The 14,770-nt window shown below is 38.9% G+C and overlaps 1 protein-coding gene across 5 annotated transcripts in view; it reads right to left on the bottom strand.

Moving 5' to 3' along the window:
* TTC39B (tetratricopeptide repeat domain 39B) overlaps positions 1 to 14,770 on the bottom strand; it is a 119,128-nt gene that overhangs the window by 34,680 nt on the left and 69,678 nt on the right. For all 5 annotated transcript variants that reach the window (XM_027616133.1, XM_027616134.1, XM_027616135.1 and 2 more), the window contains 5 exons: positions 12,489 to 12,599; positions 9,617 to 9,748; positions 8,421 to 8,497; positions 4,850 to 4,917; positions 1,900 to 1,964 (listed from right to left, as the gene is read on the bottom strand). In XM_027616133.1, coding sequence (XP_027471934.1) covers positions 1,900 to 1,964; positions 4,850 to 4,917; positions 8,421 to 8,497; positions 9,617 to 9,748; positions 12,489 to 12,599 — 453 coding nt within the window. The remainder of the gene's footprint in view (positions 1 to 1,899; positions 1,965 to 4,849; positions 4,918 to 8,420; positions 8,498 to 9,616; positions 9,749 to 12,488; positions 12,600 to 14,770) is intronic.

Here is a 14,770-nt window from a genome sequence, read left to right as displayed (position 1 = left end):
CTTGCTCAGCAGGGAGCCTGCTTCTCCCTCTCCTACACCCTCTGCTTGTGTATGCGCTCTCTCTCTCTCTCTCTGTCAAAAGAAAAAGAAAAAAAAAAAACTTTAAAAAAAAAAAGGTATTTCAAGAGGAAAACTAAAAACAATTGGTCAATTTCCCAAAACTGCCCCCTACCTCCATGATTTTGAATGGAATATAATTTTATAAAATCACCTTGGGTAAAATTATCTCTTAAAATACTAAATCTTGGTTCTGCTCTCACTAATGGGGATCTGCTTCTAATAATGACACACATACTATAGCTTATATTAGATTAACCTTCCCACAGATAACAATTATAACTTTGGAATTTAAATATATATTTAAAATGCATTTTCAGGCACTGGAAAGTGAAAACAAAAAGTAGTAAGAAACTGGAGAAGAGCTGAACTGTGAAAGATGGGAACATCTCTCACACGGACTTTACATTTACATGGCTAGTCAGCTGAAAATACTCTCGAATCCACTCAACGTGGGATGCCTAGAACCAATACAGAAAGCCACAGTCCTATTGTTGGGGCGACTGGGTGGCTCAGTTGGTCAAGTGTCCGACTCTTGGTTTTGGCTCAGGTAGTGACCTCATGGGTCATGAGACTGAGCCCCAAGTTGGGCACTGTGCTCCGGGGGGAGTCTGCTTGAAGATTCTCTCCCTCTGCCCCTCCCCCCATGCTTGGGCGCACCACACATGCTCTCACTCTCTCTCTCTCAAATAAATAAATCTTTATGAAAAAAATTTGACACTGCATTGTGGGTCTTATAATATATGTAAGTGTACTGTCATAAGAATAGTATAAAAGACAAGTGGTCAATGAAACTATATATTCACAAAGTTCTTACATTTTATGGGCAATAGTACAATATTAACTCTAAGTTGACTGGGTAAGTTAAGAAGGATATTATAATCACTAGAGTGACCTTTAAAAAAATTGAAGAGGTAAGCTTAGAAATCAATAGAGTGATTGATTACATTAGAATATATATATATTTTTTAAATTTTAGTAATGCAATAAAAGGCAAAAAAGAAGTGAGAAAACCAAATGAGGCGAGAGAACAAGAAAAATGGTGGCTGCAAGTGCAAACGTATCATTTGTTATACTGAATAAAAAAGCAAGACCCAACTATAAACATCTATAAGAACTGCAATTAAAATATAAAAACAAAGATAGGTTTAAAGTATAAGAATATATGTCATGCTACACTTACCACTAATTATAAAAATGAATGAGTAGCTATATTAAAAACAGACTTCAAGACAAATATTTCTTATAAGGAGTTAAGTAGAGACATTTCATAATGATAAAAAAGTTAATTCATTAGGAAGATAAAATAATTAAAATATATATAAACCTAATAACAGAGGCTCTAAATATACAATGCAAACACTGACAGAACTAAAGAGAGAGAAATGGGTGATCTCAGAATCAAAGTTGGAGATTTTGAACTCTGTGAGCAAATGATAGAGCAACTAGATAAAAATCAGTAAGGATATAAAAGATACAGACAACACCGTGGTCCACCTTTGAATCACTGCAGAAAATTCTATCAAGCAGTGTTGCTCTAGAGTCTGGACCAAAGACATACCTATAATTTTAAATATATAAATTGATTTTAGGAGAGAGAAACTAAGATTATGTAATTAGAAATTATGTCGGTAGCTTTTTTTCAGCTATTTTTTTCAAGATTGCATTTAAACTTAAATTCTGTTGTCCTATAGCACTGAATACATACACAGTAAGCCAAAAAATCAAGTGCATTCTTACCAACAGCAAATAAAACCTAGTCATACTTCATGAGAATTTTGAAGTACGAACTGGACAGAATATAAGAATCATTTAAAAACAAGATCTTAATTTTTAACTTACTTATATATTTGGTAACTTGTCCTAATTTTGAGTCCACCCTTGATGAAGTTGATCATATTTTCATCCTGCAAACAATTCAGTTAAATAATTAGATCACTTAGCAAAAGATTCTTACACTGTACAGTTATGTATTTGTGTGATGAGAACAAAACACTATCTTTTGAGGACATAATTTTTAAATTAAAACATTCTTCTTGCTTTACATTTGAAATGCTCTTCTGTAATTTTCCTTCCAACTTAGATGGCAATAAAAAGAACACATTTTAAAAATCTCTGCATTACTTCAAGCAAGTAATTAAGGAAGTAACCCTTACCACTTAGTGGCCAAATATGTTAGTCCAAATCTACTGTGAAAAACATCATCTAATACGCAATTTTCTTCTGGGTTCAAAAGAATCCAAAATGGGTGATTTAAGGATATGCTCTAAGGACTTTCCAGTCCATCACACTCCAGTAAATGGGATGATGGTTCTTCTTTTGCAGGGTACTTCAGCATTCAGTCTATTTAACACTGTAAATTTCACTCATATACATTTCTAGAACAAAAATTACTGATCTGGATTCTAAACTGATCGTCACAATATGCAGTTTTGTTTTGCAGAAAAAAAAAATCATTTCACTTTTCTTTGCCCGATGGTCATCAACCACAAAGTTGAGGCAGAGGGCCTAAATGAGTATCATTTTCAGGGTCAGCATTCTAGGATTCCAAGAGAATCTCTTAATAAATTATATCAAAACCTGCTCAAAAGAAGTTAATCTAACAGTGCTTAATGGAGACAGTCCCATATTTCACATTTCCAAGGAGAATATTTTTCTAATCTATTGATAATGGAGAGATGCTCTGGTATTTATTTCCTGGGCACTTCAGCATCCTTCTAAAGCAAGAGGAAAATTTACTTTAGCTTACAAATTTCATTAAATATTAAATCTTTACCATTTAAATTATTCTAAGAATCAATAAATACAAAATTCACTACACAACTTAAATGTTTATCGTCTTATTTAAGGAATCTTATGATTACACAAGTTCCAAGATTGGCCAGGAAAGAATTTCCAAAATCACATTAAAATCTGCCTCAAATAATAATATTTCGTTTCATGATTCACCAAACATTTACTGAATGCCTATTTTACACCAGGCATCTGAATGCAACATCAGTCAAAAGCAATACAAGGTGCTAAGGGCTGGAGTCATGCACACAGAAGGAGATATGCACAGGAGGTGAGGAGAGCTCAGAGCAGGGGAGGGGGTGACATGGAGAGGTCCACAGAAGCTTCCTGGAAGCATCGGGGCTTAAGGCACAAAAAATGATTGGGAAGTGGCCAGATGAAGGAAGGCAAAGCAGATGCGAACCTTGCGAGCCAGGGAATACTCAAGCGGAAGGAAAGGCAAGGAAGCATTAACGATCATGGCATGCTTGGCCATCTGTGCTTAGGTAAGTCAGCGCTGCCACAAAGTTCCCACAAAGACAGAACGAAGGAGTAAGAAAGCTACCTCTTCCCGTGGGGTAAGAGGGGAGGAGGGAATGTGGGAGAAGATACCAGTTTAGTTTGAAAAAGCCTCCCCCCCTTGCTGATATTCTGATACGGGACCACTGCCATCGTCCGTGAGAGGGACTCAGAGCTGAAGCACAGCCGTGAGGGGGTGAGGGTCTCATCCCTGAGAGGGCGCTCAGCTGCACAACGGACAATGAGCTGGAGGCTAAGAAATTAGAGCCAGAGGGTCACTAGGTCGCTGTGCCCTCTGGAGAAGAGCTGAAAAACACCCCCACTAGAACACTCAAGAAGGAAGAGATGGCGCTGCTAAATCCTCACAAGGTAAAAGAAACGTGAGCATTAAATGGATATGGAGGCATGAGGAAGAGGGAGGAGTCTTGGATATCTCCCAGATGTTTAATTACAAGTCCCCACATATAAAATAAGATTTCAAATCCCAGATTTGACTGTCAAATCCCCATTTGGAAAACACATCAGAAAAACCGGAGGGCCTCCATGACTAGCATTATGTTTCCCGAGGCAGTAAGAATGAGGTTTTCAACCAGACTTCATAATACATAGGGTTTTAGGAAACAGGGTCATAGACCAGATTGGTTCAATTTTACTAAACCGGAATCCAACCTAAGAAGTCAATCTCCAAGAAAAAAAAAAAAAGGAAAGCAACTCTCAATACAACGTAAAACATTGTGATTGAGGAAGATTTTCAATTTTACAATTGCATTTTTGCTCCCTTACAATCTTGACCCTACCTCTACCCCCAATGTATCCATCACCACCACCCACGGGGACATGATGTTAAAATCCACGTTTTTTTAGAAGCATTGGAAGATACAATGTCACGCAAGGCGCTGGTTATAACAGTTCCTAGACGTAAAATTAAAATTTCCCTTAAAGAAAGCTATTCATGGTTTGGTTTAATGACTTTTTAAATCTGCTCTTCCAAAGGAAGAAATAAAAGCAAGAAAGGGGCATGAGAATAGAAAGAGGGGCAAAAATAAAATCTGAAGTGTATATGAAAAGCTTGGCACTCAAAGCATGCATACCTGAGCTTTGCTGAATCATCTGGTGTAAGAAGGGAATGGCCAAGGATGAAAATGCCTCTTTGGCCCGGGCCTGTAGCCTCTACCACTAGCAAATGCAAAGAGGGATAATCCCACTTCTCATACAGAGAAGCATCCAGAAATTCGGTGCAGTAGTTGCAAAACAGTTCATAAATTTATAAGGCAGTGGGTTCCCAATAGACTGAAATTTGGAACAGACTCCAAGTGCATTTGAGTAGGAACAAAGCTCCCTGGGGTCATTTTTCAGTCAAAGTTTATCAGAACAACAAGTATCTTCCATTACAAATCTAAGTCAAAAGAACTGAAGCACTGACATAGAATGAGCCCCATTTTTTCTGTGTGGCACTGGCAGGCTTCCCCGGCGTACTGATTCGAAGCCAAACATTTATTACCTGCACAAACGTGAGTGCTGCTTTCTGTAGGAGACACTCGGCATAACAGATTTCGGCATGCATTTCCTCTATTAAAAACAAATAAAATTACATTAAGGAAAATCCTATGTCCACAGTAATTGCTCTGAGATGTTCAGGAAAGACTCATAGCTCAAAGAACCCAAGAGAGACACAAAAATCTAGGTTGCTTTGGTACTTCCATAAAAGCAGAATGATGACCTCGGTTCTCAGTCCCTCGGCAAGATTTTCCTAGAATGTGTAAAAGGATTTAAGGAAGTCATCTTTGGCCCCATTCAAATATAACTGCGAAGAGTCAGGTGCTTGGTGCCAGAGACCTAAACTCAGCTCACAAGAGGAAACCAAAATTTAAAAGTACTTAAAAAAATATTTTTTAACTTAACAGTTACATGTAAGTTTAACACAGTTATAGAAATTGAAAAAACTATCTTAAATTTATGAATTCTAGCTTCTAAAATATGAAGGTATGATAATCATGGCAATGATCAGACACCCCATTAACTTAAAGAGAAAGCAGCAATTCTCTGAGGTCTGTGAACAAGTATGGACCAGCACGCCCAAGGCATGACTCCTCACACATCGAAGACATGATATAAAAAGAGCTCACACTAGCACAATTTCAGGCTATTTTGATCACCGAGCTATCTAGCACAGGAACAAAGCACTCACAAAAGGGACTCTGTAAAGCCATGTATATCCCAGGGACATATGGAATGCCCCAAAACACATGGCCTGTCTTCCTAAACAATACCTTTCACTTGCAGAGATTGGGGTGGGAGGGAAATCTTTGCATTTTTGCATAAACAAAATTAGCAGATTCCTGTTTTATCCATGGGATGCAAACTGGCATTTTATTTAAGTAAACGAGCTTGGGGGATTTAACAGCTTGGGTTGGAGGAAAGGTTCTGCCGTGTTGTGGGTATCCACCTCTCTCGGCTGCGGGCCACCTCATTTATAAAGTCCAGCTAGTACCGTCTTCACTTCACAGCTAAAGAATCAAATGAGGTGCTGCACAGAGCTCACTATGGAGAGTGAGCACTGGATTTTTGTTAGCTACTTTCAGTACGATTACTGCCCTTGGTCCACATTGGGCTTTTTGGTAAAAGCTCAGAAAGCAGGACATTTTTATGTCAAGTAAGTAGCTGAAAAATAGGGTCCTTCTGTGTTTGTGAGAATGCTGTTGGGTCAAAGTGGATAAGGGCTAGCGCTGTATTTCTTTCACTCACACACACAGACCCCATCCCCATCCCTGCCATCTGACACACAACAGGCTGATTCTCACAAACTGGTTCCAATCCCTACCTCGCTCATATGCCAAAGGCTGAATTTACAAAGAAGCAACTAGGCAGTGAAGATCCTTCAGCGGCCTGCCTACAGATGGGGCCAGGCTTGCAGAGTCAAGGCCTTCAGCAGCCTGCCCGCAAATGGGGCCAGGCTTGCAGAGGCAGGGCCTTCAGCGGCCTGCCTACAGATGGGGCCAGCCTTGCGGAGTCAGGGCCTGTGCACATCCTGGCGGCCATCACCAGCCAGGGTCTCGGTCCTTCTGAGTCTGTGCAGAGGTCTGAGCAGAAGGATTGGCTGCATCAGGGTTAAGTTAAAGATGGACACACCGCAGAGCAGCTAAAGGACGTGACAAAAAGGCAGAGATAAAAGGCACGAAAATTTGAACTCTGTATACCATATGTAAGCATCCTTCATGTTAAATCCCTTTCACATCCTAAGTACTGCATTTACATATCTGTTTTTAAAGGAAATTTGAAAACCATTCAGGGCAATATGCCAGCTCCGAGAGAAGAAAGGGTGTGTTCCATGTTAAACCCACGAAAAGTTTAATATACTGACTCCTGCAGACAACCAGCCACTCAAGGACGTAAATGAAAATTACCAAGAGGAAAAACAAATCACATACTAAAGCTACAATGTTTTGACATGCACCCTTGAACACAAAGTCTGTCTGGGTTGCAGTGACAGCCAAACTCATTAGAAATAAAATGCAACTTAATTTATAAAAGTCATATTCCTTCACTCTCGTTGATTTATATTGGGCAGTTCCCCAGTTCTCAAAATTAACCATTTGGCATTTATGAATAGATACCTTACCAGAACATCTCTTAATTATAAATTCCTTAGTCTACTGAAGGAAATAGCTTCACCCTGTGCTAAAATGTTAGCTAAGCATGCCTTTGGATGTAAAAGTCTAAATAAACTTGTTTTTCAGAATACGCTATAGTCACAAGCTAATTTATGTTTACTGTTTTCTAATTAAGACTTTTTAAAGCAGTTTTAGGTTGGCAACAAAATTGAAGAGAAGGTACAGAAATTGCCCACGTATCCCTTGCCCCATGCATGCTTAACCTCCCCCTGATGAACTGATGAACTTCTGTTGACACATAATCACCCAACAATCCATAGTTTATGTTATAGTTCCTTCTTGGTGATGTACATTCTATGGGTTTGGACAAATGTATAAAGACATGTATCCATCATTATGATATCATACAAAGTTTTCTCACTATCCTGAAAATCCTCTGTGCTCCACCTATTCATCCCTACACCCCATTCCCCGGCAATCACTTATCTTCTCACCGTCCCCACAGTTTTGCCCTTTCCAGAATGTCATATGCTTGGAATCATACAGCATGACACATTTTCAGATTAGTGTCTTTCACTCAGTAATACACATTTAAAGTCACTCCATGGCTTTTCATGGCTTGAGAGTTCATTTCTTTTTAGCACTAAATAATATTCCATTTGTCTAGATGTACCACAGTTTATTTATCCATTCACCTATTGAAGGATATCTTGGTCGCTTAGAAGTTTTGGCACTTATAAATAAAGCTGCTGTAAACATCCACATGCAGACATAAGTTTTCAGCTCCTTTGGGTAGATACTAAGGAGACTGATTGCTGGATTCATGGTCAAAGTATGTTTAGTTTTGTAAGAAATTGCCAAACTGTCTCCCAAAGTAGCTGTACAATTTTGCATTCCCACCAGCCGTGAATGAGAGTTCCTTTGACGCTACATCTTTGCCAACATTTGGTGTTGTTGGTATTTTAGATTATGGACATTCTAATAGGTGTACAGCAGTATCTCATTGTTTGTTTTCTTTTTTAATAGTTAGTAATAAGTAAATACGTAAATTATTCCAGATTTTCTGAAGTGCCATGTACAAAAACATTATAAAAAGATAAGAACACAGCACCATCTACTTTCAAGATGTCTAAAGAGGAATGATTCATCATTTCCCTCATCCATATGTGAACATTTTGTTCCCTTTTCTACAAGCCTATCAGAGAAAGTGTGGGGTACAGTGGAAAGAACTGTGGCTTACAAAAAGGCAGATCAGCTTTGAATCCCACTCTGCTACATGGGGAATCCTGGGCCATTAACCCAACTATTGCCAGCGGTTACTTCTGCAGGGTGAGTATGATGGCAAAGAGAAAAAGATTTTCCATTTCCTTTTTATTCTACACTTAAGTACTGAACTTTATGAGTATGATCATGTTTTAATTTTCAAAGACAGGAAAAACTTCATCTTTAAATGAGTCTTACCTTCAGTCAGCTGTTCCAATGATCCCCTAGAAAGAAGACTTGAGAAAGATTCTACAACTGTGCATTTTTTCCTGTATCTGTGGACAATAAGCAGAAGGGGAGATGGGAAACAGAAAGAAAAAATGACAATAAATCAGGCCAGGCTCATTTTCCTTTGACATTCATTTTTGTCACAGTCACACCAAAGAGTTACCAAGGAGAAACTCTAAACCCTGAAGTCTGTAGTGCAGAAACCACCCTTTTTCAACACCGCACACCCAGCGCCAGCACTGGGCTAGCATCCTGTGGGCACTCCATCCGTGCTTACTGGACACGTGTGGACAAACCCACACAAAACAATGAATGCTAACCCTGCCAAGCACCTGCCCTTATCTGTATGGCTGAAATCGATATTTCTGGGGTAAGAGGTATCCACAGGTTAAGAATCACTTAGAGGGCAGTATTTGGAAACTCTCTTCATTTGTAGGGTTGCAACATAATTACATGAGGACATAGTTTCATGTTAAACTTCACCAATGCTAGTTAACAGCTGTTGCTGGGGTCTTGCTATACACACAGAGCAAAGATTAAAATAAAACTGAAAATCCGTCTCATTTTCACCAACCAGAGGTGTTCAAATATGTCCTTTTAGGCAAATACAGCTCTCCCTTCTGAATAGGCAGCATCTCCCACATAAAAGAAGAGTGTTCCTTGCTCGGCCTCGCGTGGCAGGCGGTAGCTGAAATCATCCACCCCAGGGAGACCCTTGAGAGATGCATGCTGCTGACCCCACAGACATCTCCCTCAGTTCTTCTCAGGAAGGAAGGAAAGGGAAGGAAAGGGAGGGAAGGAAGGAAGGAAGGAAGGAAGGAAGGAAGGAAGGAAGGAAGGAAGGAAGGGAGGAAGGAGGAAGGAGGAAGGGAAGTAAGAAAGGAAGGAAGGGAGGGAGGGAAAGAAAAGAAAGGAAGAAGAAAAAGGTGGAGGTATAGATGCCAAGTGTTTGGCCAAACAAGAATCAACTATAATTCCTAATAGGAAATTTTAACTCTATTACATAGAACTATGTGAGGCTAGGAAGCTTTGAAGTACAAGCCCCTTACTACAATTGGGGTGAATTTCAAACAGAGCTCTCTCCATCAGGCAAACCACACTCACATTGTTACACAGACATAAAGGTTTGTAGTTTTATCTCAAGTATTTAATTACTCAGTTCATACTTTTGGCAGGTTTGTAATGCGTCCTTCATGGCAGAAATGCCGTTTTGGATGTCCTGCTGCTCGAAGGTCATGACCGCCTGCAACACCACAATAGTACTGTAGCCCAAGGCATGGTACATACTCTCCTTAGCCCTGGGGGCAAAACACAGGGAATTAATACATCCCAACTCAACTTAAAAGCATGCACGTCTTGTCTGATACTAATCAGGAGAGATCCTAATAAATGCATGTGATGACTTTGATAGTGATAACTTGTACTCAGACACCATGATCACTAAAATAATATAGACTGAGAAAGGCATGTCCTAAAAAACTCAAGTATTAAGGACTTTCCAAATTAAGCCTACAGAGGCAGCACAGAATGTTCCAGGTTAAAGCAGAAGCCGCCAATTGTTTTGCCCTGTTTCAGCACAAGGGGGCAGCCTGCGGATTCTTTTCTTTCAAAGCAAACCAATTTTTCCCAGTTGAACACCAGGCAATATACTTACTATCTTTAGCTCTGATATAAGTACTAAAATAAAGGCCCCTGGAAATGCATTTTGTGACAGAGAGATTTTGATATATTTTCGGACAGTCATTTAAAAAAAAAGAAAAAAAAAGCTCCTTTCCATTCCCAGCCAGAGGCCAAAGAAAAGCAAGATTTTTGCAATAAATTAGGTCAGCCACAATGGGCCCAGGCAAAGTACATTTTAGACCTCATATCTAATCTAATCCCATTATCTACAATTCCTTATTAAAGTTCTTGACAATTCCAATTACTAAATTATCAGTTGAGAATTGCTTGGATTCTTTTTTTTTTTTTTAAGATTTTATTTACTTATTTGAGAGAGAGAGAGAGAGAGAGAGAGCACGAGGGGGGTGAGGGGCAGAGGGAGAAGCAGACTCCCCACCGAGCAGGGAGCCCGTCATGGGGCTTGATCCCTGAGCTGAAGGCAGAGTCTTCACCAACTGAGCCACCCAGGGGCCCAGAGAATTGCTTGGATTCTTAAGGGCATTAATTAGTCTTTTTTTTTCTTTAAATTTTTTATTGTTATGTTAATCACCATACATTACATCATGAGTTTTTGATGTAGTGTTCCATGATTCATTGTTTGCGTATAACACCCAGTGCTCCATGCAGTACGTGCCCTCTTTAATACCCATCACCAGGCTAACCCATCTCCACACCCCCCTCCCCTCTAGAACCCTCAGTTTGTTTTTCAGAGAAGGGCATTAATTAGTCTTAATGTACGGCACATCCCAGACTTTCGCGCTGTGAAAACCTCACCATTTCTTTCTCAAAACTTCTCATTAGGTCAATCTGTTACAAGATTTAAGATATTAATGCATGATTTTGTTTTTAATTCAAATATAATGCCCAACAGCCCATGGCTATGAAAACAAATGCTGGCCACATTATTCTTTTCCCCCATGGAAACAGTCTAAACATCCTTTGGTAATTTGCAGTTTGGCCTGACTAGTGAGGTCACTGGCTGTTCAAAAAACCCTGCAAGGAGTTAAGATCAGCCTAAAGTTAATCATTTACTGTGGTTTTAAACCTCACATTTTAAACCAAAAGCTCCAAGAGGAAAACGATTCAAGCGATTCAAGTGGGAAAAACATATGTTAACAGTGAAACTTGCATAAAGATCAGAGGATATAAAATTTGACCAAATAAAATAATCACTTCTTTTCATTCCATGTTACAACAAGCTGGGTGTCTGAGACAGAGAAAAAAAGGAGTCCTGTGTGAATAAAAACACAAAGGAGACAGGCAGGCAGGTTGAGAAAGGAAGACAGAGAAGTAGAGACAGAAGATAGAGAGAGAAAGAAGTCTGAGGGACTGGCAAGGACAGAGGAAAATGAGGCAGGAGACAGGCAGGGCAGACAAGTGTTGAAGACAACGCTGGACAATTTCCTTCAGCTGTGGACTGTACCATCTATTTTATCATCTGTTCCTAACCTCTGAAATACTCATTGATCACAGCTCCTCTACATCAAAAGAGAATTACCACAGCAGCTTCTCAGGAGGTAATGTAATTTTTTTTTAATTGCAGTGTGCAGTTGACATACATTTCGGGTGTACGACACAGTGATTTGGCAATTCTATATATTATGCAATGCTCACCACCATGAGTGTAGCTAAGACTGAAAGTCTATGATCAAAATCACATACCCTACTGACCAAAGAAATGAGATTCCTACTATGGGCCCAAGTAACCTTCTAAAAAACTATTATATAAGGTCTAAACTTCATCCAGGCAAGTGACTGTGTTTGAAGGCACAATGTAAGATTATTCCTGTCAAGCTCCAGGCACACTGTAGAGCTGGGGACTGTGGTCAAGGTGACAAGCCTAGTATCAGGGCTGAGCACGGGAGTTGCTGCCACATTTGAAAAATGAACAGGTATTATTAGCTGAAATTAAACTGCTTAACTTGTTTATCACATAAATAGGGAGTCCCAATAACATTTTTTATTATTTTAAATTTCTTTTTAACATTTGAGATTAGCATATTTTAGTTCTTTTTATCCCATTTCAAAGGAAACTTTTTTCAATGATATTTAAGCTTTAGAGGCATATCCATAAAAACATTTCACTGAAGAAAGGAAAAGGAAGCTCTACAAAACTACATACAATAACAATATTTGAACACAAATATAAATTAAAATATGAGAAAGAATCAGAAACTTTCTACTGATTAAATTTGAAAAGACAGATTTCTTAACTGGATATTAAAACTGACCAACCAGTAGGGGGTCTCAACCAAATTAGCTTAGAAATATTCAGGTAGACATGCAGATAAATTAACTGACAATCATGACATCAAAGAAAGAATCATCAGAAACATCTGAAAAATATATATTTTATCTGAAAGAAATACAGTTAATTACCACGGTCGAAGCAATTCTAAGGCATCTGTAAATTTGTTACTTAGAAATAAGTTCAATGCCACCGCACATTCTTCTAGGCCACACTTGAGATCCACCTTGTTTGATGTTGACCTAAAGACCAAGAAAAAAATACACAGTATTTCTATAGCTTTTACTATGAGCATGTTGCTGCACGTGTGTGTTCACATGACACTTTGGAGAAAGAAAGGCCGGAGTTCTAACTCTACCACTTAGTAGCAATGTCTTTAACCTTCTGAAGCCTGACTTGCTCATCTGTAAAATGGGAACACCACCACTGCCTACTTCATGAAGCTGTTGTGAGGATGGAAGAAACTGACAAACAAGGCTCATAGCAGGCACAAAGACCACAAGCGTGGGAACTACCTTTACTCATAGGAGAGGGAAAGTTATTGTGTTTTAGTTTGATCATGCAGGGGGAAAAAACGTGTGTCAGCGGAAAACTATGCATGATTCTCTATACTGTAGAAGAGACCCCTTTGGATTGCTTTTTGATTCCAGGGAACTGACTTGCAACTCCGAAAACTGTGTTTTCTTTTTAAATTAGAGTACAGTGGACACACAATGTTTCATAAGTTTCAGGTGTACAACAGTGATTCAACTTTTCTATAGTTACGCTAGTCTCACCACAAATGTAGCTACCATCCGTCACCACACAATGCTTTTCTAGTATCACGGACTATATTCCCTATGCTGTGCTTTTTATTCCCACGACTTATTTATTCCCTAAGTGGAAGCCTGTATCTCCCACTCTCCCTCACCCATTTTGCCCATCGACCCACCCCCCCTTCCCTCTAGCAACCATCAGTTTGTTTTCCATATTTATGGGTCTTTTTGTTTGTTTATCCATTTGTTTTGTTTTTTAGATTCCACACATAAGTGAAATCACATGGTTATTCGTCTTTCTCAGTCTGACTTATTTCACTTAACATTATACCCTCTAGGTCCATCTATGCTGTTGCAAAAGGCAAGATATCGTCCTTTTCTACGGCTGAGTGATATTCCATTGTACATATACACCACATCTTCTTTGTCCATATTATCTATGGCTGGACACTTGGCTGTCCGTATGTTCCGTATCTTGGCTATTGTAAATACTGTGCAATAAACATGGGGTGCATATATCTTTTTGAATTAGTGTTTTCGCTTTCTTTGAGTAAATACCCAGTAGTGAAAATGGATCATATGGTATTTCTATGTTTACCTTTTTGAGGAACTTCCATACTGTTTTCCACAGCGGCCACACCAGGTTATATTCCCACCAATAATGCACGAGGGCTCTCTTTTCTCCACATCCTGGCCAACATTTGTTATGGTTTTTTGTGTTTTTTTTAGGCATTCTGACAGATATAATTGGTATCTCACTGAGGTTTTGATTTGCATTTCTCCAATGATTAGTGAGGTTAAGCATCTTTTCATGTGTCTGTTGGCCATCTGCATGTCTATTCAGGTCCTCCACCCATTTTTTAATCGGTTTTGGTTTTTTAGTGTTGAATTGCAACTCTGTAAATTTTAAGTGATAGCGATGCAAAATAATTGCCTTTAGACATGCAAATTCTATCCCTGACTAGGAGAGGTTCAATTACCTCCTTCACTGTAGTTTTACTGACTTTGGACATTAATTTCAACACTCTTTTACTCCATATAAATTTGTGCTGTTTCGATTTCTCCTTTGAATCAATTATAAAATCTGCCTAGTTCCCTCACTGATTAATGAGTTAAATAAAATCTTTCAAATGTGTTTATTTTTACATCTGTATAATCAATATGATTTTACCCTTTATTAAAACTTATCTGTTATTTATGATTGATGGAAATTTTGCTCTTTAAAATTAGGCCCTCAGGGAGACTGACTTGATTTCAGCTCGGGTCATGATCTCAGAGTGTGATTGAGCCCTGTGTCGGGCATGGAGCCTGCTTAAGATTCTCGCTCTCCCTCTGCCTCTGCCCTTCCCACCCACCAAAATAAACAAATAAATAATAATAAAATAAAATAAAATAAAATTAGAGCCTTCTACAAAATGTTTTGTGTAACTTTTTTTTTTTTTTTTTTTAAATAAGCTCCATGTCCTGCATGGAGCCCAACACAGGGCTTGAACTCAGGACCCTGAAATCAAGACCTGAGCTAAGATCAAGAGTCAGATGCTTAACCAACTAAACCACCCAGGCGCCTCTGTGTAACAACTTTTAATAGGAAAATATTTCAGTAAGTAAATGAGCAGGATGATGATTTATTTAAAAGAGCTTAAAGTCAAAGGTCCATG

This window comes from Zalophus californianus, chromosome 13, assembly GCF_009762305.2.
Source record: "Zalophus californianus isolate mZalCal1 chromosome 13, mZalCal1.pri.v2, whole genome shotgun sequence".
In the NCBI taxonomy this organism is placed as follows: domain Eukaryota; kingdom Metazoa; phylum Chordata; class Mammalia; order Carnivora; family Otariidae; genus Zalophus; species Zalophus californianus.
The sequence above is the reverse complement of the archived record's forward strand: the minus strand, read 5'-3'. Positions and strand labels throughout refer to the sequence as shown.